General features: G+C 49.7%; 1 protein-coding gene across 2 annotated transcripts; it reads left to right on the top strand.

The window, feature by feature from the left end:
* The first annotated feature begins 3,960 nt into the window (after window positions 1-3,960).
* On the top strand, window positions 3,961-17,568 carry LOC147118403 (uncharacterized). Of its 2 annotated transcripts, none has more exons than XM_085984422.1 (2): window positions 3,961-4,234; window positions 16,342-17,568. In XM_085984422.1, exon 2 carries the CDS (start codon window positions 16,449-16,451, stop codon window positions 17,400-17,402), a length of 954 nt encoding a protein of 317 aa, XP_085840548.1. In that variant the 5' UTR covers window positions 3,961-4,234; window positions 16,342-16,448; the 3' UTR covers window positions 17,403-17,568. The 2 variants fall into 2 exon arrangements, with proteins under 2 accessions (XP_085840548.1, XP_085840549.1); XM_085984423.1 differs by lacking the exon at window positions 3,961-4,234 and adding an exon at window positions 13,219-13,741.
* The last annotated feature ends 2,986 nt before the right edge of the window (window positions 17,569-20,554 follow it).

Genomic DNA, 20,554 nt, shown 5'->3' with positions numbered 1-20,554 from the left:
GTGGTAAATGGCTGTTATTCAGACTGGAGGATGGCAGACAGTGGTGATCCCCAAGGGTCAGTGCTGGGGCCACTGCTTTTTTTGATATATATAAATGACCTGGATATTGGAATACAGAGTAGAATTTCTAAATTTGCTGATGACACCAAACTTGGGGGTGTGGCAAACAGTGAGGATGATACCAATCGACTGCAACGGGACATAGAAAGGCTAGCAGACAAGTGGCAGATGGAGTTTAATACAGAGAAGTGTGAGGTGATGCATTTTGGCAGAAGGAACAGGGAAAGGCAATATACACTTAATGGCACAGTTTTAAAGAGTGTGCAGGGACAGAGGGACCTGGGAGTTAATGTGCATAGGTCCCTGAAGGTGGCAGGACATATTGAGAGAGTGGTTAATAAAGCATATGGGATCTTGAGCTTCATAAATAGAGGTATTGAGTACAAAAGTAGAGAAGTTATGCTGAACCTTTAAAAAGCACTGGTTAGGCCACAACTGGAGTATTGCGTCCAGTTCTGGTCACCACACTTTAGGAAGGATGTGAAGGCCCTTGAGAGGGTGCAGAGGAGATGTACCAGAATGGTTCCGGGGATGGGAGATCTTAGCTACAAGGGCAGGTTGGAGAAGTTGGATTTGTTTTCATTAGAGCAAAGGAGGTTGAGGGGTGATTTGATAGAGGTGACCAAGATTATGACGGGTTTGGATAGGTTAGACGGGGAAAGGCTGTTCCCACTAGTTGATGGTACAGGGACCAGGGAACACAGATTTAAGGTTTTGGGCAAGAGATACAGGGGGGATGTGAGGAAAAACTTTTTCGCAGCGAGTGGTGATGACCTGAAATTTGCTGCCGACGGACGTGATGGAAGCGGAGACACTCAAGGTTTTCAAGGGGAGACTGGATAGGCACTTGTGGGAAATAAACTTGCAGGGCTATGGGGATAGAGCGGGGCAATGGGACTGACTGGATTGCTCTACAGAGAGCGGGCACGGACTCGATGGGCCGAATGGCCTCCTTCTGTGCCGTTATGACTCTGACAGATATCCAGAATATTAATAACTCCAATAACTGGGCTGGAGTTTAAGATCAGTAGAAACAAACCCCAACTGTCAGAATGAACATGGTTCAGTCCTGGATGTGATTAACAGCAGCAACAACAGCAGCAGAATCCAACCCCTGCAGTCACCTGTGAACTCACTGGTGTCTCAGCAGGTGGGATGACTGAGTGAATCCCTTCCCACACGTGGAGCAGGTAAACGGCCTCGCTTCAGTGTGAACAGACTGGTGTGTCCGCAGGTTGGATGAATTTGTGAAACTGTTCCCACACACGGAGCAGATGCATTCTGCTTTTAAAGCTCTTCTCAGTCAGAACATTTAAATGGTCTCTTATTAGTGTGAACAAGTTGGTGCGCAGTGAGACTGGAGGAGATAGTGAATCACTTCCCACACTCGGAGCAGGTGAACGGCCTCTCCCCGGTGTGACTGCGTCGATGAGTTTCCAGCTGGGATGGGTAATTGAATCCCTTCCCACAGTCCCCACATTTCCATGGTTTCTCCATGGTGCGGGTGTCCTTGTGTCTCTCCAGGTTGGACGATCGGTTGAAGCCTCGTCCACACACAGAACACGTGTACGGTTTCTCCCCGCTGTGAACGGTGCGATGTTTTTTCAGGCTGTGTAACTGGTTAAAGCTCTTTCCACAGTCAGTGCACTGGAACACTCTCACTCAGGTGTGTGTGTCTCTGTGCTTTTCCAGTCACACTGATGTTTGAAATCTTTCCCCACAGAACAGACAAACATTTCTCCTTCCACATTCAAAGGCCAATGATATTCAGGTCCTGATGAATGGAGTGACTGTCAGATCTTGATGTGATGTTTGGTTTGAGTTTCCCGTCTGTAAATCCTCCCCTTCTAATACCCTGTAAAAGGAGTTTACGAAAGTCATCACTGTAAGTACAGGATAGAAATTCAGAACAGACTATTCTAGTTTCTATGACACATTTTATCCTCTCGTTCCCCAAAAGCTGTAAATTCCCGTCCCACACACTCTCCCTCCTCCCTGTGCTGAAATCCAAACCCATCGCAAAATCGCCAACACTTTTTCCTCTGCTCCCAGTTTTCCTCCTCCCCTGAAGGTGCTGACTCAGGCTGGGTTCAGTTCTACTCACTGGTTCCCCTCCCCTGAAGGTGCTGACTCTGGCTGGGTTCAGTTCTACATTCACTGGTTCCCCTCACTCTCCTCCCCTGAAGGTGCTGACTCTGGCTGGGTTCAGTTCTACATTCACTGGCTCCCCTCCCTCTCCTCCTCTGAAGGTGCTGACTCTGGCTGGGTTCAGTTCTACATTCACTGGTTCCCCTTCCTCGCCTCCCCTGAAGGTGCTGACTCTGGCTGGGTTCAGTTCTACACTCACTGGTTCCCCTCCCCTGAAGGTGCTGACTCTGGCTGGGTTCAGTTCTACACTCACTGGTTCCCCTCCCTCTCCTCCCCTGAAGGTGCTGACTCTGGCTGGGTTCAGTTCTACACTCACTGGTCCCCCTCCCTCTCCTCCCCTGAAGGTGCTGACTCTGGCTGGGTTCAGTTCTACACTCACTGGTTCCCCTCCCCTGAAGGTGCTGACTCTGGCTGGGTTCAGTTCGACATTCACTGGCTCCCCTCCCTCTCCTCCTCTGAAGGTGCTGTCTCTGCTGGGTTCAGTTCTACACACACTGGTTCCCCTCCCTCTCAAGGCGCTGACTCTGGCTGGGTTCAGTTCTACACTCACTGGTTCTCCTCCCTCTCCTCCCCTGAATGTGCTGACTCTGTCTAGGTTCATTTCTACACTCACTGGTTCCCCTCCCTCTTCTCCGCTGAAGGTGCTGACTCTGGCTGGGTTCAGTTCTACACTCACTGGTTCCCCTCCCCTGAAGGTGCTGACTCTGGCTGGGTTCAGTTCTACACTCACTGGTTCTCCTCCCTCTCCTCCTCTGAAGGTGCTGTCTCTGCTGGGTTCATTTCTACACTCACTGGTTCCCCTCCCTCTTCTCCGCTGAAGGTGCTGACTCTGGCTGGGTTCAGTTCTGCACTCACTGGTTCTACTCTCTCTCCTACCCTGAAGGTGCTGACTCTGGCTGGGTTCAGTTCTACACTCACTGATTCCCCACATTTCGTAAACAGCTTCGGGCACATTGTTAAACACACACAGCAGAAGCACATTAATTGATGCGCGATCACTTTCACACAAGCAGCCAGCGGTGTGGAGCCTCCCGAGAGTCTGGCCCCTTTACAGCCAGTATTTACAGGAGCTGGGACATGGATAAGAGTTTAATTAAAATCAGTCATGTATATTTTTTAATTAATAGTAACTTCTCCATCATTTACAGATGCGCCCTGACCAGTCTCCATTTCTCCTCCATTTACAGACGCTCCCTGACCAGTCTCCATTTCTCCTCCATTTGCAGATGCTCCCTGACCAGTCACCATTCCTCCTCCATTTACAGACGCTCCCTGACTTCCTGTCTGTCCCGGAGATTGGCGCGGGGCCCCTTTGCTGAGCAAATCGGTAGAAACCGGGAAGCGGCGGGCGGATAATGTTGAGTGTTTTAATAATGGGGCCTGGGGCCGCACTCGGGGTGTGAGCAACCCGCGTCCTCCCGGGGTTCATGAACCCGCTCCCTGAGCTCGGGGGGGGGGTGAGCGGCCCGTGTCCCCCCGGGGTTCATGAACCCGCTCCCTGAGCTCGGGGTGTGAGCGGCCCGCGTCCCCCCGGGGTTCATGAACCCGCTCCCTGAGCTCGGGGGGGGGGGGGGTGAGCGGCCCGCGTCCCCCCGGGTTCATGAACCCGCTCCCTGAGCTCGGGGGGTGAGCGGCCCGCGTCCCCCCGGGTTCATGAACCCGCTCCCTGAGCTCGGGGTGTGAGCGGCCCGCGTCCCCCCGGGGTTCATGAACCCGCTCCCTGAGCTCTCTCACCTGATGTGTCAGCGGCTGCTGCCAAGATCCGCGCATGCTCAGCTCACACTTGCCCGGGTGATTGACGGGAGCTCGGACCAATAGGAAGAGCGGGGCGCGTGTCCTCCAACCAATCCGGCACAGCGACCCCTCCTGGGCACCAAGGCTAATAATCGCGCATGCCCAGAGGACATGCCCCCCCCAAAAACTCGGAGCTGCGCCTGCGCACTGGGGTGCTGTCGGACGGAGTCGGCGCGGGGATTCCGGGGAAAGGCCTTGGTGTTGGTTACAGAGTCGCGATCGGTGACGGAAAGTGAGTTTTCTCCGGAACTCTAATTTCTCTCCACGGATGTTGCCTGGCCTGCTGAGTTTTTCCAGCATTTATTGTTGTTATTCTGGGTAACGGTCGTTAACGGTTGAAGAGTCGGAATTACCGGCGGAAAGCGATTTTTCTCAGCTGGACGGACGAGCGGAGTTCGAGGGTCCCGGGAAGCTAGCGGAGCCGATTCAGCCTCGAGGAGCGAGTCAGACTTCCTCAGCGACACGTAACCGGGGCCTGCGGCCTGATTGACGGGAGCTTCCGACCAATAGGGAGCGAGCGGGGCGGGGCTGTGAGGAGCGAGCCGGCGGCGGGTCTTCCAACCAATCGGGGAGCCCGAGGGGCGGGACTAGGGCCGGCTGATTGTCTGATCCGCAGGGCAGCGAGTTTCTCCAGTCCCTTGTTCAGGGCCCGGGTCCAGGGGAGGCTGTGGGCCTTTATTCCCCTTATTGGACACAAGGCTCTTTGTCTCACAACACACTGGCTCAGGTTTTAATGGAGACTTTTTAAATTCATCAATGAAAACAGATAAACCCCGTGGAACAAAATATTTAATATTTGGGAGTAAAAATACTGTTATTTTTCCTCTGTGGAATTTGTTAGTTTCAGACAAGAACAACGTTTTGTATTTATATAACACCTTTAATGTAGTAAAATGTCCCAACGCCCTTCACGGGAACGTTATAAAACAAAATTTGACACCGGGTACAAACCAAGCATATTCCCATAAGGAGGAAAGATGGGGCGTCCAAAGTTTGAGCTCCCTGGATGACAAAGGATGTAGAGGTTAGAATAAAACAGAAAAAGGAGGTTTACGACAAATGTCAGGTACAGAATACAGTCAAAAACCAGGAGAATACAGAGAGTGCGGGGGAAATTGAAAAAGGATATATGAAAGACTTGCATTTATATAGCGCCTTTCACAACCACCAGACATCTCAAAGCTCTTTACAGCCAATGAAGTACTTTTGAAGTGGAGCCACTGTTGTAATGTGGGAAACACGGCAGCCAATTTGTGCTCAGCTAGCTCCCACCAACAGCAATGTGATAATAACCAGATTATCTGTTTTTGTTCTGTTGGTTGAGGGATAAATATTGGCCAGGATACCGGGGATAACGCCCCTACTCTTCTTCAAAATAGTGCCATGGGATCTTTTACATCCACCTGAGAGCAGACGGGACCTCAGTTTAAAGTCTCATCAGAAAGACAGAACCTCCAACAGTGCAGCACTCCCCTGGAGTGTCAGCCTAGCTTTATGTGCTCAAGTCCGTGGAGTGGGACTAGAACCCACAACTTTCTGACTCAGAGGCGAGTGTGCTACCCACTGAGCCACAGCTGACACAAGGGAGAGAATACAAGAAAAGATTAGTGGGTAACGTAAAAGGGAACCCAAAAATCTTTTATAAACATATGAAAAGTAAAAGGTTAGTTTAAGGAATGGTGGGGACGATTAGGGACCAAATAGGAGCTCATCATATGGAGGCAGAGGGCGTGGCTGAGGTACTGAATGAGTACTTAGCATCTGTCTTCACAAAAGAAGAGGATGAAGTTAATGTCGCAGTAGAGGAGGGGGGAGTAGAGAAATTAGATAAAAATGGATAGAAAGGAGGTGCTAAAGAGGTTGTCATCACTCGGTCCAGGGGGATGCATCCTAGATTGCTGAGGGAAGCTAGGGTGGAGACAGCAGAAGCTCCGACCACAATCTTTCAATCTCCCTCAGATATATGGGAGTGGTGCCTGAAGACTGGAGGATTGCATATGTTACACCCCTGTTTAAAAAAGGGGAGAGGGATAAACCTGGTAACTACAGGCCAATCAGTCTAATGTCAGTGATGGGTGAACAATGTCAGTGATGGGTGAACGACTAGAGACCATTGTCAAGGACAAAATTAATTCTCACATGGAGAAGCATGGGTTAATAAGGGGCAGCCAGTATGGATTTGTTAAAGGTAAATCGTGTCTGACTAAACTGATTGAGTTCTTTGTAGAGGGTTGATGAAGGTAGTGCAGCAGATGTATATATGGACTTCCAAAAGGCTTTTGATAAAGTACCACATAAGAGACTTACTCGGAAAATAGAAGCACAGGGAATTAAAGAGCTGATGGTAATTTGGGTATATAATTGGCTAAGGGAGAGGAGACAGTGAGCAGTGCTGAGGGATGTTTTTCTGACTGGAGGGAAGTATACAGTGGGTTCCCCCAGGATTAGGACCATTGCTTTTCTTGTGAAATATAACTGACCTGGACTTGGGTATAGGTGTACAAGTTTGAAGTTTACGGATGATAGAAAACTTGGCAACGTAGTAAATAGTGAGCATAGTAACAGCAGACTTCAGAAGGACAGAGACAGACTGTGAAATGAGCAGACACAAGGCAGATTAAATTTAATGAGGATAAGTGTGAAGTGATGCACTTTGGGAGAAACAACAGGGAGAGGCCGTATAATCTAAATGGGACTATTTTGAGGGGGTGCAAGAGCAGAGGGACCTGGGGGTCCATATTCACAAATCTTTGAATGTGCCACAGCAAGTTGGTGAGGCGGTTCAGAAAGCATATGGGATACTTGACTTTGCAAATAGGGCCATTGAATACAAAAACAAGGAAGTTACACTAAACCTTTACAAATCAATAGTTAGAAACATAGGACAGGAGGAGGCCATTCAGCCCCTTGAGCCTGTTCCGCCATTCAATGAGATCATGGCTGATCTGCGCCCTAACTCCATACACCTGCCTGTGGCCCATATCCCTTAATATCTTTGGGTAACAAAAACCTATCAATCTCAGATTTAAAATTAACAATTGATCTCGCATCAATGACCGATTGCGGAAGAGAGTTCCAAACTTCTACCACCCTTTGTGTGTAGAAGTGTTTCCTAATTTCACTCCTGAAAGGTCTGGCTCTAATTTTTAGACTATGTCCCCAGTCCTAGAATCCCCAACCAGCGGAAATAGTTTCTCTCTATCTACCCTATCTGTTCCCCTTAATATCCTGAAAACTTCGATCAGATCACACCTTAACCTTATAAATTCCAGGGAATACAACCCTAATTTGTGTAATCTCTCCCTGTAACTTAACCCTTGAAGTCCGGGTATCATTCTGGTAAACCTACGCTGCACTCCCTCCAAGGCCAATATATCCTTCCTAAGGTGTGGTGCCCAGAACTGCTCACAGTACTCCAGGTGTGGTCTAACCAGGGTTTTGTACAGCTGCAGGATTTTGGCCTCAGCTGGAGTCTTGTGTATAGTTCTGGGCACCACACTTTAGGAAGGATGTCAAGGCCTTGGAGAGGGTACAGAGGAGGTTGACCAGGATGGTACCAGGGATGAGGGACTTCAGTTATGTGGAGAGATTCGAGAAGCTGGTGTTCCCCTTAGAGCAGAGAAGGTTAAGAGGAGACTTAATAGAGGTGTTCAAAATGATGAGGGGTTTTGATCGAGCAAGTAGGGAGAAACTGTTCACTCTGGCAAGTGGGTCGGTAACCAAAGGTCACAGATTTAAAATAGTTGCTAAAAGAACTAGAGGGGAATGAGGAGAATTGTTTTCACACAGAGGGTTGTTAAGATCTGGAACGCACCATCTGAAAGGATGCTGGAATCAGGTTCCACAGGAACTTTCAAACGGCAATTGGACATGTCCTTGAAGAGGACTAGTGTGCAGAGTTCTGGGGATAAAGCTGGGGTTTGGGACTAAATTGGACAGCTCTTTCAAAGAGACACGATGGGCCGAATCACCTCCTTCTGTGCTGTTAGATTCTATGATCAGTGTGAACACGCTGGTGTCTCTTAAGGATCTTAGAGCTTTTAAAGCTCTTCCCACAGTCAGAACATTTAAAGGGTCTCTCGTCAGTGTGAACAAGCTGATGTTCCAGCAGGTGGGATGATTGAGTGAATCCCTTCCCACACATGGAGCAGGTGAACGGTCTCTCACCAGTGTGTAGGTGTTGGTGACTCTTCTGCTCCCCGGAGCTTTTAAATCTCTTCCCACAGTCAGAACATTTAAGGGTCTCTCGTCAGTGTGAACTCGCTGGTGTACCAGCAGGTTGGAGGGCTGAGCGAATCCCTTCCCACACACGGAGCAGGTCATAGAGTCATAGAGTTATACAGCACAGAAAGAGGCCCTTCGGCCCATCGCATCCGCGCCGGCCATCAAGCCCTGTCTAATCTAATCCCATTTTCCAGCATTTGGTCCGTAGCCTTGTATGCTATGACATTTCAAGTGCTCATCCAAATGCTTCTTGAATGTTGTGAGGGTTCCTGCTTCTACCACCCTTTCAGGCAGTGAGTTCCAGATTCCAACCACCCTCTGGGTGAAAAAGTTTTTCCTCAAATCCCCTCTAAACTTCCTGCCCCTTACCTTGAATCTATGCCCCCTTGTTATTGACCCCTCTACTAAGGGGAAAAGTTCCTTTCTATCTACCCTATCTATGCCCCTCATAATTTTGTACACCTCAATCAGGTCCCCCCTCAGCCTTCTCTGCTCCAAGGAAAACAACCCCAGCCTGTCCAGTCTTTCTTCATAGCTGAAGCGCTCCAGCCCAGGTAACATCCTGGTAAATCTCCTCTGCACCCTCTCCAAAGCAATCACATCCTTCCTATAGTGTGGCGACCAGAAATGCACACAGTACTCCAGCTGTGGCCTTACCAGCATTTTGTACAGCTCCATCATAACCTCCCTGCTCTTATATTCTATGCCTCGGCTAATGAAGACAAGTATCCCATATGCCTTTTTAACCACCTTATCCACCTGTTCTGCTGCCTTCAGGGATCTATGTACATGCACACCAAGGTCCCTCTAATCCTCTGTCTTTCCTAGGGTCTTACCATTCATTGTGTATTCCCTTGCCTTGTAGTCCGTCCAAAATGCATCACCTCACACTTTTCAGGGTTAAATTCCATTTGCCACTGTTCCGCCCATCTGACCAACCCATCTATATCATGCTGTAGCCTGAGGCTTCCCTCCTCGCTATTTACCACCCCACCAATTTTCGTGTCATCTGCGAACTTACTGATCGTACCCTTTACATTCACATCCAAATCATTAATGTAGACCACAAACAGCAAGGGACCCAGCACCGATCCCTGCGGTACCCCACTGGACACAGGCTTCCAGTCACAAAAACAACCTTCCACCATCACCCTCTGCCTTCTGCCACTAAGCCAGTTTTGGATCCAATCTGCCAAGGCACCCTGGATCCCATGGACTCTTACCTTCCTGACCAGTCTCCTATGCGGGACTTTATCAAAAGCCTTACTGAAATCCATGTAAACCACATCCAATGCACTACCCTCATCCACACACCTAGTCACCCCCTCAAAAAATTCAATCAAATTGGTCAGACATGATCTTACCTTGACAAAGCCATGCTGGCTATCCCTAATTAATCCTTGCCTCTCCAAGTGGAGACTAATTCTGTCCCTCAGAATTTTTTCCAATAATTTCCCTACCGCTGATGTTAGGCTCACTGGCCTGTAATTCCCTGGTTTATCCCTACTACCCTTCTTGATTAATGGTACTACGTTAGCTGTTCTCCAGTCCTCTGGCACATCCCCTGTGGCCGGAGAGGTTCTGAAAATTTGTGTCAGAGCCCTTGCAATCTCCTCCTTTGCCTCACATAGTAGCCTGGGATACACCTCGTCCAGGCCTGGGGATTTATCCACTTTTAAGGCCGCTAAAACCGCTAGTACCTCCTCCCTCTTGATGCTAATATGTTCAAGTATATCACAGTCCCCCTGCCCGATTTCTATGTCTACATCGTCCTTCTCCATAGTGAACACAGATGCAAAAAAATAATTTAAAACCGCACCTACATCATTTGGCTCTACACACAGCTTGCCACTTTGGTCCCTAATGGGCCCTACTCTTTCCCTAGTTATCCTCTTGCCCTTAATATACTTATAAAACACCTTAGGATTTTCCTTTATTTTGCTCGCCAGTGTTATTTCATGGCCCCTCCTCGCTCTCCTAATTTCTTTTTTAGGTACCCCCCTGCACTTTTTATACTCCTCTCGGGCTTCCTCTGTCTTTAGTCCTTTGTATCTGCCAAAAGACCCCTTTTTTTCCTAATCCATTCTCGTATATCCCTTGACATCCAAGGTTCCCTGGGCTTGTTGGTCCCACCCTTGACCTTTACGGGAACATGTTGCCATTGTACTCTCTCAATTTCTTTTCTGAAAGACTTCCATTGCTCCGATGTGGATTTTCCTTCAAGTAGCTGATCCCAGTCTACATGGGCAGATCCTGCCTTATCATATTAAAATCGGCCTTCCCCCAATTTAGAACCTTTATTTCCGGTCCATCCTTGTCCTTTTCCATGACTACCTTAAATCTCACCGAATTATGGTCACTGTCACCAAAGTGCTCACCTACTAACACTTCTCCGCAGTGTGAACAAGCTGGTGTCCCTTCAGATCCCCGGAGCTTTTAAAGCTCTTCCCACAGTCAGGACACTGAAATGGTCTCTCGTCAGTGTGAACAAGCTGGTGTCCCTTCAGTTCCCCGGGGCTTTTAAAGCTCTTCCCACAGTCAGAACAGTTAAACGGTCTCTCCCCAGTGTGAACTCGCTGGTGTGTTTGCAGGTGGGATAAACAAACAAATTCCTTTCCACACACAGATCAGGTGAACGGACTGTCCCTGGTGTGATTGCGCCGTTGAACTTCTATTGCAGACGGGGAACTGAATCCCTTCCCGCCGTCCCCACCTTTACCCGGTTTCTCCCCGGTGTGACGGTGCATGTGTCTCACCAGGTCAGGTGATCGGCTAAATCCGCGTCCACACACCAAACACGTGTGCGGTTTGTCATCGCTCCGATCGCTGCTTTCTCCTTCCATGTGCAAAGGCCAATGATATTCATGTCCTGATGAATCGAGCGACTCTGTCAGTTCTTGACGTGATGTTTAGTTTAAGCTTCCCGCCTGTAACTGCTCCACTTCTATAACCCTGTAAATTGAGTTCAGAAAAGGATCAGAGGCAAACTGTTGTTTAACTTTCCCCTTTCCGACACTAGGGGCAGTGAAGCTGAATTTCAGGCCCCAGCTGCTGCACAGGTTGGTTGAAAGGATCAACAGTAATGGCGGCTGTAATACCCACAAGCCCTGGCGCTCCAGAAAGTGCTCTGTTGACTCTGAGTCCCGCACATGTGCTCATGGCCCCCGCACTCTCCCTCCTGCTTCACAATCGCCCGTCCCGATCGGTCCACAACGCGCATGCTCAGCACACAAAACCCCCGCGGTTGGAACATCGGGCGCGCATGTGGAGCCGCAACATCTGGTACGCGTGCGCGGCTCAGGTGGGGGCGAGTCGGTGTTTCACCTCAGCCGCCAGGGAGGTGCACATGCGCAGGACGACCCAATCAGCAATCACTCCCTCGTTTCTTTAATAAAAACAGAAAATGCTGGAAATACTCAGCAGGTCAGGCAGCATCTGTGGAGACAGAAACAGAGTTAACGTTTCAGGTCGATGACCTTTCGTCAGAGCTGCTTGTTCTTTAGTGTCAACCAGTGGCTCAGTGGGTAGCACTCTCACCTCTGAGTCAGAAAGTTGTGGGTTCAAGTCCCACTCCAGAGACTTGAGCTCAAAAATCCAGGCTGACACTCCAGTGCAGTGCTGAGGGAGTGCGGCACAGTCGGAGGTGCTGTCTTTTGGATGAGACGTTAAACTGAGGCCCTGTCTGCCCTCTCAGGTGGATATAAAAGATCCCATGGCACTATTTCGAGAAAGATAGGCTTGCATTTATATAGTGCCTTTCATGACCAGCAGATGTCTTGAAGTGCTTTACAGCAAATGAGGTAGTTTTGGAGTGTAGTCACTGCTGTAATGTGGGAAAGAGCAGGGGAGTTATCCGCCAGTGTCCTAGCCAATGTTTATCCCTCAATTAACATAACAAAAAGATAGATTATCTGGTAATTATACAGGGCCTCAGTTTAGCGTCTCATGCAAAAATCGACACCTCTGACAGTGCTGCACTCCCTCAGTACTGCACTGGAGTGCCAACCTGGAATTTTGTGCTCAAGTCTCTGGAGTGGGACTTGAACCCACAACTTTCTGACTCAGAGGCGAGAGTGCTACCAACTGAGCCACTGGACCCCAGCTATTCACAATATATATTAATGATCTAGATGAGGTCACTAGATGTAATATCTCCAAGTTTGCAGATGACACAAAGCTGGGTGGGCGTGTGTGCTGTGAGGAGGATGCCGAGAAACTCCAGTATGATTTGGACAGGTTGGGTGATTGGACAGAAGCATGGCAGATGCAGTATAATGTGGATAAATGCGAGGTTATCCACATTGGTGGCAAAAACAGGAAGGCAGATTATTATCTGAACGGTAATAGATTGGGAGAAGGGGAAGTGCAATGAGACCTGGGTGTCCTTGTGCACCAGTCGCTGAAGGTAAGCATGCAGGTGCAGCAGGCGGTTAAGAAGGAAAATGGTATGTTGGCCTTCGTAGCGAGAGGATTTGAGTACAGGAACAAGGATGTCTTGCTGCAGTTGTACAGGGCCTTGGTGAGACCACATCTTGAGTATTGTGTGCAGTTTTGGTCGCCTTATCTGAGGAAGGATGTTCTTGCCATGGAGGGAGTGCAGCGAAGATTCACCAGACTGATACCTGGGATGGCAGGAATGACGTATGAGGAGAGATTGGGTCGATTGGGCTTATACTCGCTGAAGTTTAGAAGAATGAGAGGGGATCTCATTGAACCTTATAAAATTCTAACAGGACTAGACAGACTAGATGCAGGAAGGATGTTCCCGATAGCCGGGGAGTCGAGAACCAGGGGTCACAGTCTAAGGATAAGGGGTTAGCCATTTAGGACAGAGATGAGGAGGAATTACTTCACCCAGAGAGTGGTGAACTGTGGAATTCTCTACCGCAGAAGGCAGTGGAGGCCAATTCATTAAATATATTCAAGAAGGAGTTGGATACATTTCTTAAAGCTAAAGGGATCAAGGGATATGGGGAGATGGCAGGAACAGGGTACTGAATTTGGATGATCAGCCATGATCGCATTGAATGGCGGAGCAGGCTCGAGGGGCCGAATGCCCTACTCCTGCTCCTATCTTCTATGTTTCTATTACCCCATTGCTGTTTGTGGGAGCTTGCTTTGCACTTATTGACTTCCGCCTTTCCTACATTACAACAGTGACTACACCTGAAAAAGTACTTCATTGACTGCAAAGCGCTTTGGGTCGTCCAGTGGTGGTGAAAGGTGCGATATAAATGCAAGTCTTTCTTTCTTCACTGGTCTCACCAGCGACCTCTACTGGCTGTTAGTTGATTGACAGCCGAGAGTCCGCGCATGCGCACACGGGCCGGCGGTTTGGGTCGAGTCCGGCACAGCGACCCCTCCCGGTCACCAAGGGTAATAACGGCGCATGCCCAGAGGAGACCAACCCCCCTCCCCCACTTGGAGCTATGCCTGTGCACTCGGATCCTGTCGGACGGAGTCGGCGCCGGGCATTCCTTGGTGTCGGTTACAGAGTCGCGATCGGTGACGCAAAGTGAGTTTTCCCCGCTCCGATTGGGTGGAGAATCGCGCGGGGTCAGGGGGAGGGGTGGATCGGAAGAGAATAAAGAGAAATAGAAAAACCTGAGAGTCCGCGAGGCCCCAGACCGAGCGGCGTCAGTTGGACGGAGCACATGATCTCCTCGGGGACACGTGACCCGGGCCCACGGCCTGATTGACCGGAGCTTCCGACCAATAGGGAGCGAGCGGGGCGGGGCTGGAGGAGCGAGCCGGCGGCGAGTCCTCCAACCAATCGGGGAGCCCGAGGGGCGGGACTAGCGCCGGCTGAGTGTCTGATCCGCAGGGCAGCGAGTTTCTCCAGTCCCTTGTTCAGGGCCCGGGGCCAGGGGAGGCTGTGGGCCTTTATTCCCCTTATTGGACACAAGGCTCTTTGTCTCACAACACACTGGCTCAGGTTTTAATAGAGACTTTTTAAATTCATCAATAAAAGCAGATAAACCCCGTGCTTCTGTGGGACAAACTTTCTAATATTTTATAGAATCATAGAATGGTTACAGCACAGAAGGAGGCCATTCGGCCCGTCGAGCCCATGCCGGCTCTCTGCAAGACCACTTCAGCGAGTCCCACTCCCCCGCCCTTTCCCTGTAACCCTGCACATTTCTTTACTTCAGGTACTTATCCAATTCCCTTTTGATTCCCGACATCTCTGGGAGGTTATTTGTGTCCTCCTTTGTGAAGACAGAACCAAAATACGTATTTAATTGGTGCGCCATTTCTTTGTTCCCCATTATAAATTCCCCTGATACTGACTGCAAGGGACCTACGCTTGACTTCACCAATCTTTTTCTCTTCACATATCTATAAAAGCTTTTACAGTCAGTTGTTATGCTCACTGAAAGCTTACTCTCATATTCTATTTTCCCCTTCTTAATTAATCCCTTTGTCCTCCTTTGTTGAATCCTAAACAGCTCCCAATCCTCAGGTTTACTGCTTTTTCTGGCCAATTTATATGTCCTCTCCTTGGATCTTATGCTATCCCTAATTTCCCTTGTTAGCCACGGTTGAGTCACTTTTTGTTTTATTTTTATGCCAAACTGGGATGAACAAATTTTGTAGTTCATCCATGCCAAGTCATTAATTAATATATATATATATATATATATCAAGTAAAGCAGTGGTCCTAGTACTGACACCTGGGGAACACCACTGTGTACCTTCCTCCAGTCCGAAAAACAACCGTTCACCACTATTCTCTGTTTTCTGTCACTTAGCCAATTTTGTATCCATGCTGCCACTGTCCCTTTTATTCCATGGGCCTCAACTTTGCTGGAAAATGTATTATGTGGCACTTGTCGAACACCTTTTGGAAATCCATGTACACCATGTTAACCGCATTGCCCGCATCAACCCTCTCTGTTACCTCATCAAAAAACTCAATCAGAATCAGAGCGGCTGGGCCCAGCGGATGTGCAGCCAGAGCCCCGGCACCAGGAAACCCAGGGTGCAGCACCTCCCCCATCCGAGCCGCTGCTTCCTGGTTTCTTCAGCCGGTTCCACCGAGTCTGAATCGGGACAAAGGACAGGAGCCAGGCTCCCAGAATGGCCCGCGGCCCCGGGGAGCATGCGCACTCTCAGCAGGGAAATCAGCGCCTTGGATAGAGCGGTTTCTGGGGCGCGGGGAATTGTGGGTGCTGCGGCCGCCATTAGTCAGTGGCTGTGGGGAAGTGTTTTATTGAAGGCTGACGGAAGGTAGGTCCCTGGCCGCCTGTGTAGGTCTTTTTGTTGCTTCAGTTTGAGCTGGAGTGGAGATGGAGGAGGAGCTGCTGGGTTTAACCCCCAGTACTTCTGAGCCCAGGAGGACCCAACAATTTCCAATGTGAGACTGTCAAGGGAGGTGGATTCTGGGGGAGATTAGGTTGTTAAACAGACACTGTCCCTACAATGTAAAATAGTATTGTTTTAGGAACAAGTATTTCTGTGGAGGCTTTTAATCCAGTTTACACATACAGATTTGTTTTAATTCATTCTTGGGATGTGGGCGTCGCTCACAAGACCAGAATATATTGCCAATCCCCAGCTTCCCGTTGAGAAGGGGGTGGTGAGCCTTCTTCTTGAACCGCTGCAGTCCGTGTGGTGAAGGTACACCCACAATGCTGTTGTGTAAGGAGTTCCAGGATTTTGACCCAGTGGTGATGTAGCAACGGCGATATATGTCCAAGTCAGGATGGTGTGTGACTTGGGGAACTTGGAGATGATAGTGCTCCCATGCACCTTCTGCCTTTGTCCTTCTAGGTGGTGAAGGTTGTGGGTTTTGGATGTTCTGTCAAAGTTCTGGTCGAGTTGCAGATGTATAAAGTTCCTTTCCTTCGCCCCCTCCCCCTCCCACTCCCACTCCCACCTCTCTCTCTCCTCCCATAGAGGCCAGAGTCGTGTGTAGGCCCGGACCAGGTGGCAGATTCCCTTCCCTGAAGGACATTAGTGAACCAGTGGGATTTTACAACAATCCGGCAGCTTTCATGGTCACTTTTTTCTGGTGCCAGCCCCACAAATGACCAGATTCATTGAGCTCAATTTCACAACCTGCCTCTTTAGTGGGTTCTCTCTCACGCTCCCTGTTTTAAATTAATTTTATAGGGTATTAGAAGGGGAGAATTTGCAGACGGGAAACTCAAACCACACATCACGTCAAGATCTGACAGTCACTCGATTCATCAGGAACTGAATATCATCGGCCTCTGAACATGGAAGCAAAAAGCACCGTTCACAGTGGGGAGAAACCGTACACGTGTTCTGTGTGTGGACGAGGCTTCAGCCAATCCTCTAGCCTATCGACACACAAGCGCTTTCACACCGGGGAGAGGCCGTTCACCTGCTCTGTGTGTGGGAAGGGATTCACTCAGTCATCTGACCTGCTGACACACCAGCACACTCACACTGGGGAGAGGCCTTTCACCTGCTCCGTATGTGGGAAGGGATTCGCTCAATCATCCACCCTGCTGAGTCACCAGCGAGTTCACACTGGGAAGAGGCCGTTCACCTGCTCCGTGTGTGGGAAGAGATTCACTCAGTCATCCCACCTGTTGCATCACCAGCGAGTTCACACTGACAGGAGACCTTTTAAATGCCCGGACTGCAGGAAGTGCTATAAAAGTTCTGGGGAACTGACACGGCATCAACGTGTTCACACTGGGGAGAGACCGTTCAGGTGCTCTCACTGTGGGACTGGATTCAAGCAATCATCAGAACTCACTGGCCACCAGCGATTTCACACTGGGGAGAGGCCGTTCACCTGCTCCGAGTGTGGGAAAGGATTCACTCAGTCATCCGACCTGCTGAAACACCAGCACACTCACACTGGGGAGAGGCCATTCACCTGCTCCGAGTGTGGGAAAGGATTCACTCAGTCATCCAACCTGCTGACACACCAGCGAGTTCACACTGACGAGAGACCTTTTAAATGCTCGGACTGCGGGAAGTGCTATAAAAGTTCTGGGGAACTGACATGCCATCAACGAGTTCACACTGACGAGAGACCGTTCAGATGCTCTGAGTGTGGGAAAGGATTCACTCGGTCATCTAACCTGTTGAGACACCAGCGAGTTCACACTGGGGAGAGGCAGTTCACCTGCTCCGTGTGTGGGAAGGGATTCACTCAGTCATCCAACCTGCTGAAACACCAGCGAGTTCACAAGTGACTGCAGGGGTTGGATTCTGCTGTTATTGCTGCTGTTAATCACATCCAGGTTGAACCATGTTCATTCTGACAGTTGGGTTTTGTTTCTGCTGATGTTAATAAGTCCTGTAACCTGGCTAGAGTTTAATATTCTGGATAGATGTCACACAAATCAGCTTTGTTTTAAACACATTGTTGTAGATTTTCTTCTTTCCCACCTGAGTGTTTAGCCTCACCTGGCTGGAGCTCAGAAAGGACAATCTGGGGGAGGATCGTACGGCGGGAACAGAACTTCAGCCTGGACACAGTCCTTCAGGGCCACACTGAGAGGGGCAAACGGCACTTTGGTCTTTCTCGTCTCTCTTCACTGACAGCAAAGGCTCCGTGGGGGTTAATCTCGAGGCCTGTAACAAATGTGTCCCAGCTGCTCTCTGCCATGGTTCAGAGCTCCTCGGCACGGAACAGAAGGCTCCTTTAGGAATGTACCCCAGTTCTTTTTTTTTAATGGCCTTATTAACCTGTGTCGTTACTTTTAGTGATTTGTGTATCTGTATCCCTGGATCCCTCTGCTCCTCCAGCCCATTTAGACTCTTAGGGGGAAAATTCGGTGATGCCCCCTTTGGGTCGCTAACGTCGCTGGGGCTAATTTTAGCCCCCCGAAAAAGTTAGCGCCCCTGTGCATTAAATTCAGTGGTAGCGCCCCAGGCAGGAGACGGGGTGCTACTGGAAGTGCTTCCCTCCCTCTTGAGGCGCTACCAATGAATTTCGCGGTGCTTCGTGTAACAGCGCCACGCCCGTCGGCTCATAGCTCCGCATCACAGCAGACCTCCCTCCCTGATTAAAGGGGAGGGGCCTAGCACTGAGCGCACCAGGGCCCTGCTGGACCACCGGGGAGTGGGGTGTCGGATCAAGAGGAGCGCCGGGCTGAGCGATCACGGCCGGCACCCTGAAGAAGAAAGGGGAAGGGGGCAGGTGCTGGCAGTCGGCCAAAATAAAAAGTTGCCGCCCGACACCTGCCCTTTAAGTGGCGTCGCCGCGGCTGCAGGAATGACCCCTGACCCTGTCGGACATATCGTCCGGCGATGGGTCAGGGGTCGCAACCCAAGGTTGCAGCCGGGGTGCTGCGCACGGCGATGACGTCATTGCCGGTGGTGCAGTGCCGCGGGGCGCTACTGACTACCGCCGCTGCTAACCTCCCGCTGAGTATCGCGGGAGGCAGAAAGCAACCCAATTTCTCCCCCTTGTCCAAGTAGTGTGTGGCCTCCTTATTCATCCCACCAAAACACACCACCTCACACTGATCTACAGTGAAATTCATTTGCCAATTACACGCACATTCTGAAATTTATTAATGTCTTTTTTGCATTTTGTCTTCCTCAGTATTAACTCTACCTCCCAATTTGGTGTTATCGACAAATTTTGAAATTGTTCTTCTGATTCCCGAGTCCAAATCGTTTATGTAAATGGTGAACAACAGTGGTCCCAGCACCAATCCCTGTGGAACACCACTTCCCACCTTTTGCCAGTCTGAGTAGCTACTCACAACCCCTACTCTCTGTTTCCTGTTTTCTAACCAGCTTGCTATCCATAAACAGTTTGTAAGATCGACAAGATGACCAAGGCTGTGTGCAGTGAAGGGCCCGGCAGCAGAATGGATGGAAAGCTGGCTACAAAACAGAAATCAGAGGGTTGGAGTTAAGGGAAGTTTGTTGCGATCTTTCCATCCATTCTGCTGCCTGACCTTTGACTCCACAGGGCCTGACCGTGGTCATCTTGTGGACCGTACATACTGCAGACACAGTGCACCAGTGGTGGAGGGGGTGGATATTGAGTCCTGTGGCAGGGGCGCTGATGAAGTGGATTTCTCTGTCCGTGAGTTTTGAGGCATCGCTAGTGGCGTTTTTCACCACTTTCCACCTTTAAAACAAACCTTGCTGCCAGTTTATTAAAGCCATTAACAGCCGCTCGGGTGGGACACACCAATAAATGAGGCCTTGTTTCCCTCACAATGACAGGCCTGAGCCCGAGTTAGAAAACATTTAGTAATTAAACCAGACTGGGCGGGGCATGAGATGTGAGTTAGTAACAGAAAATTGGTGGCCAGCGTACTTCACACCAGGGCTGAGGACCCGGGCACTCGGGTTTCTGTGTCATCTATTGATTCATTTAGTTTATTACCCAATCTCAATCAGACTGGCGGGTCATCTTGCCATCTGGCGGAGGCGAGGTTCCCCAATGGAGGGCTCTCTACACGGGGGTCCTTCCCTGCACCATTGGGGATCTGGGGTGGAGACTGTTGCAGGGAGCTGTCGTGTGCAACAGTTTTTAAACTCCTTTCCGGACTCCAAGGCCAGATATGTTTTTTGCGGCCTAGAGGAGTCCATGGGCCATGTATATATTCAGCGTGAGAGGTTGCAGCCACTGTATAGTTACCTGAAGGGGCTGCTCCTCAACTCTTGGTTACACTTTAGCCCCACACTCCTAATCTTTGCCCGCCCAGGGTGGAGGGGGATGGGTAAGTCGGAGGATCTTCTCCTGGACCTGCTCTTGGGCCTGGCGAAAACAGCAATTTGTAGGACCAGGATGGGCGGGGCCCATGAGGGGGTCACTCTGGCTGCCTGCCTCTCTCCCGCGGTCTTGTCCCTGCCCAGGTGGCCCTGGAGAGGGAGCAGGCGGTGTCCACCGGTTCACTTGATACCTTCCTTGACTGGTGGGCACGGAATGTATCAAGAGGTGATAATCGATCCTCGGGATCATATTGTGATTTAATTATTAATTGTGTGTGTATCACAAATACATTTCTTCTATTTTGACACAAAAGCTCTACTAGACATGTTAAACTACTAGTTATTTAATCAGGGCTGCAGCTGCTGAAAGGTTGACTGTACTGAGGTTTGTGGCCAGAGCTGGCAGACATGTTGTTCTGAAGTCTGATGTCTAACACCTGAAGAGTCTGTTTATGTCGTGTTGGAATGCCCTTTTTCTGTTGCCTGGTGTCAGAAATAGAAATCAAAGGGAGATGATGCCCCACTCTGTCAATCAATTCTTTGACACATTTCCATGCATTTCCTTTCTTAATTTACAAAGTTCACAACTCCATTAGTGAACAATGGATTGCCAGTCTGCCACTTTTTAGTGAGGCTTGAAAGGATTTGCTGTGAAGCTACACCTGCT

Source organism: Somniosus microcephalus, chromosome 4 (genome assembly GCF_052327205.1).
Source record: "Somniosus microcephalus isolate GS21.2 chromosome 4, FLI_Smic_1.0, whole genome shotgun sequence".
NCBI classification, from domain to species: Eukaryota; Metazoa; Chordata; class Chondrichthyes; order Squaliformes; family Somniosidae; genus Somniosus; species Somniosus microcephalus.
This window is presented reverse-complemented; position numbering and strand designations above follow the sequence as displayed.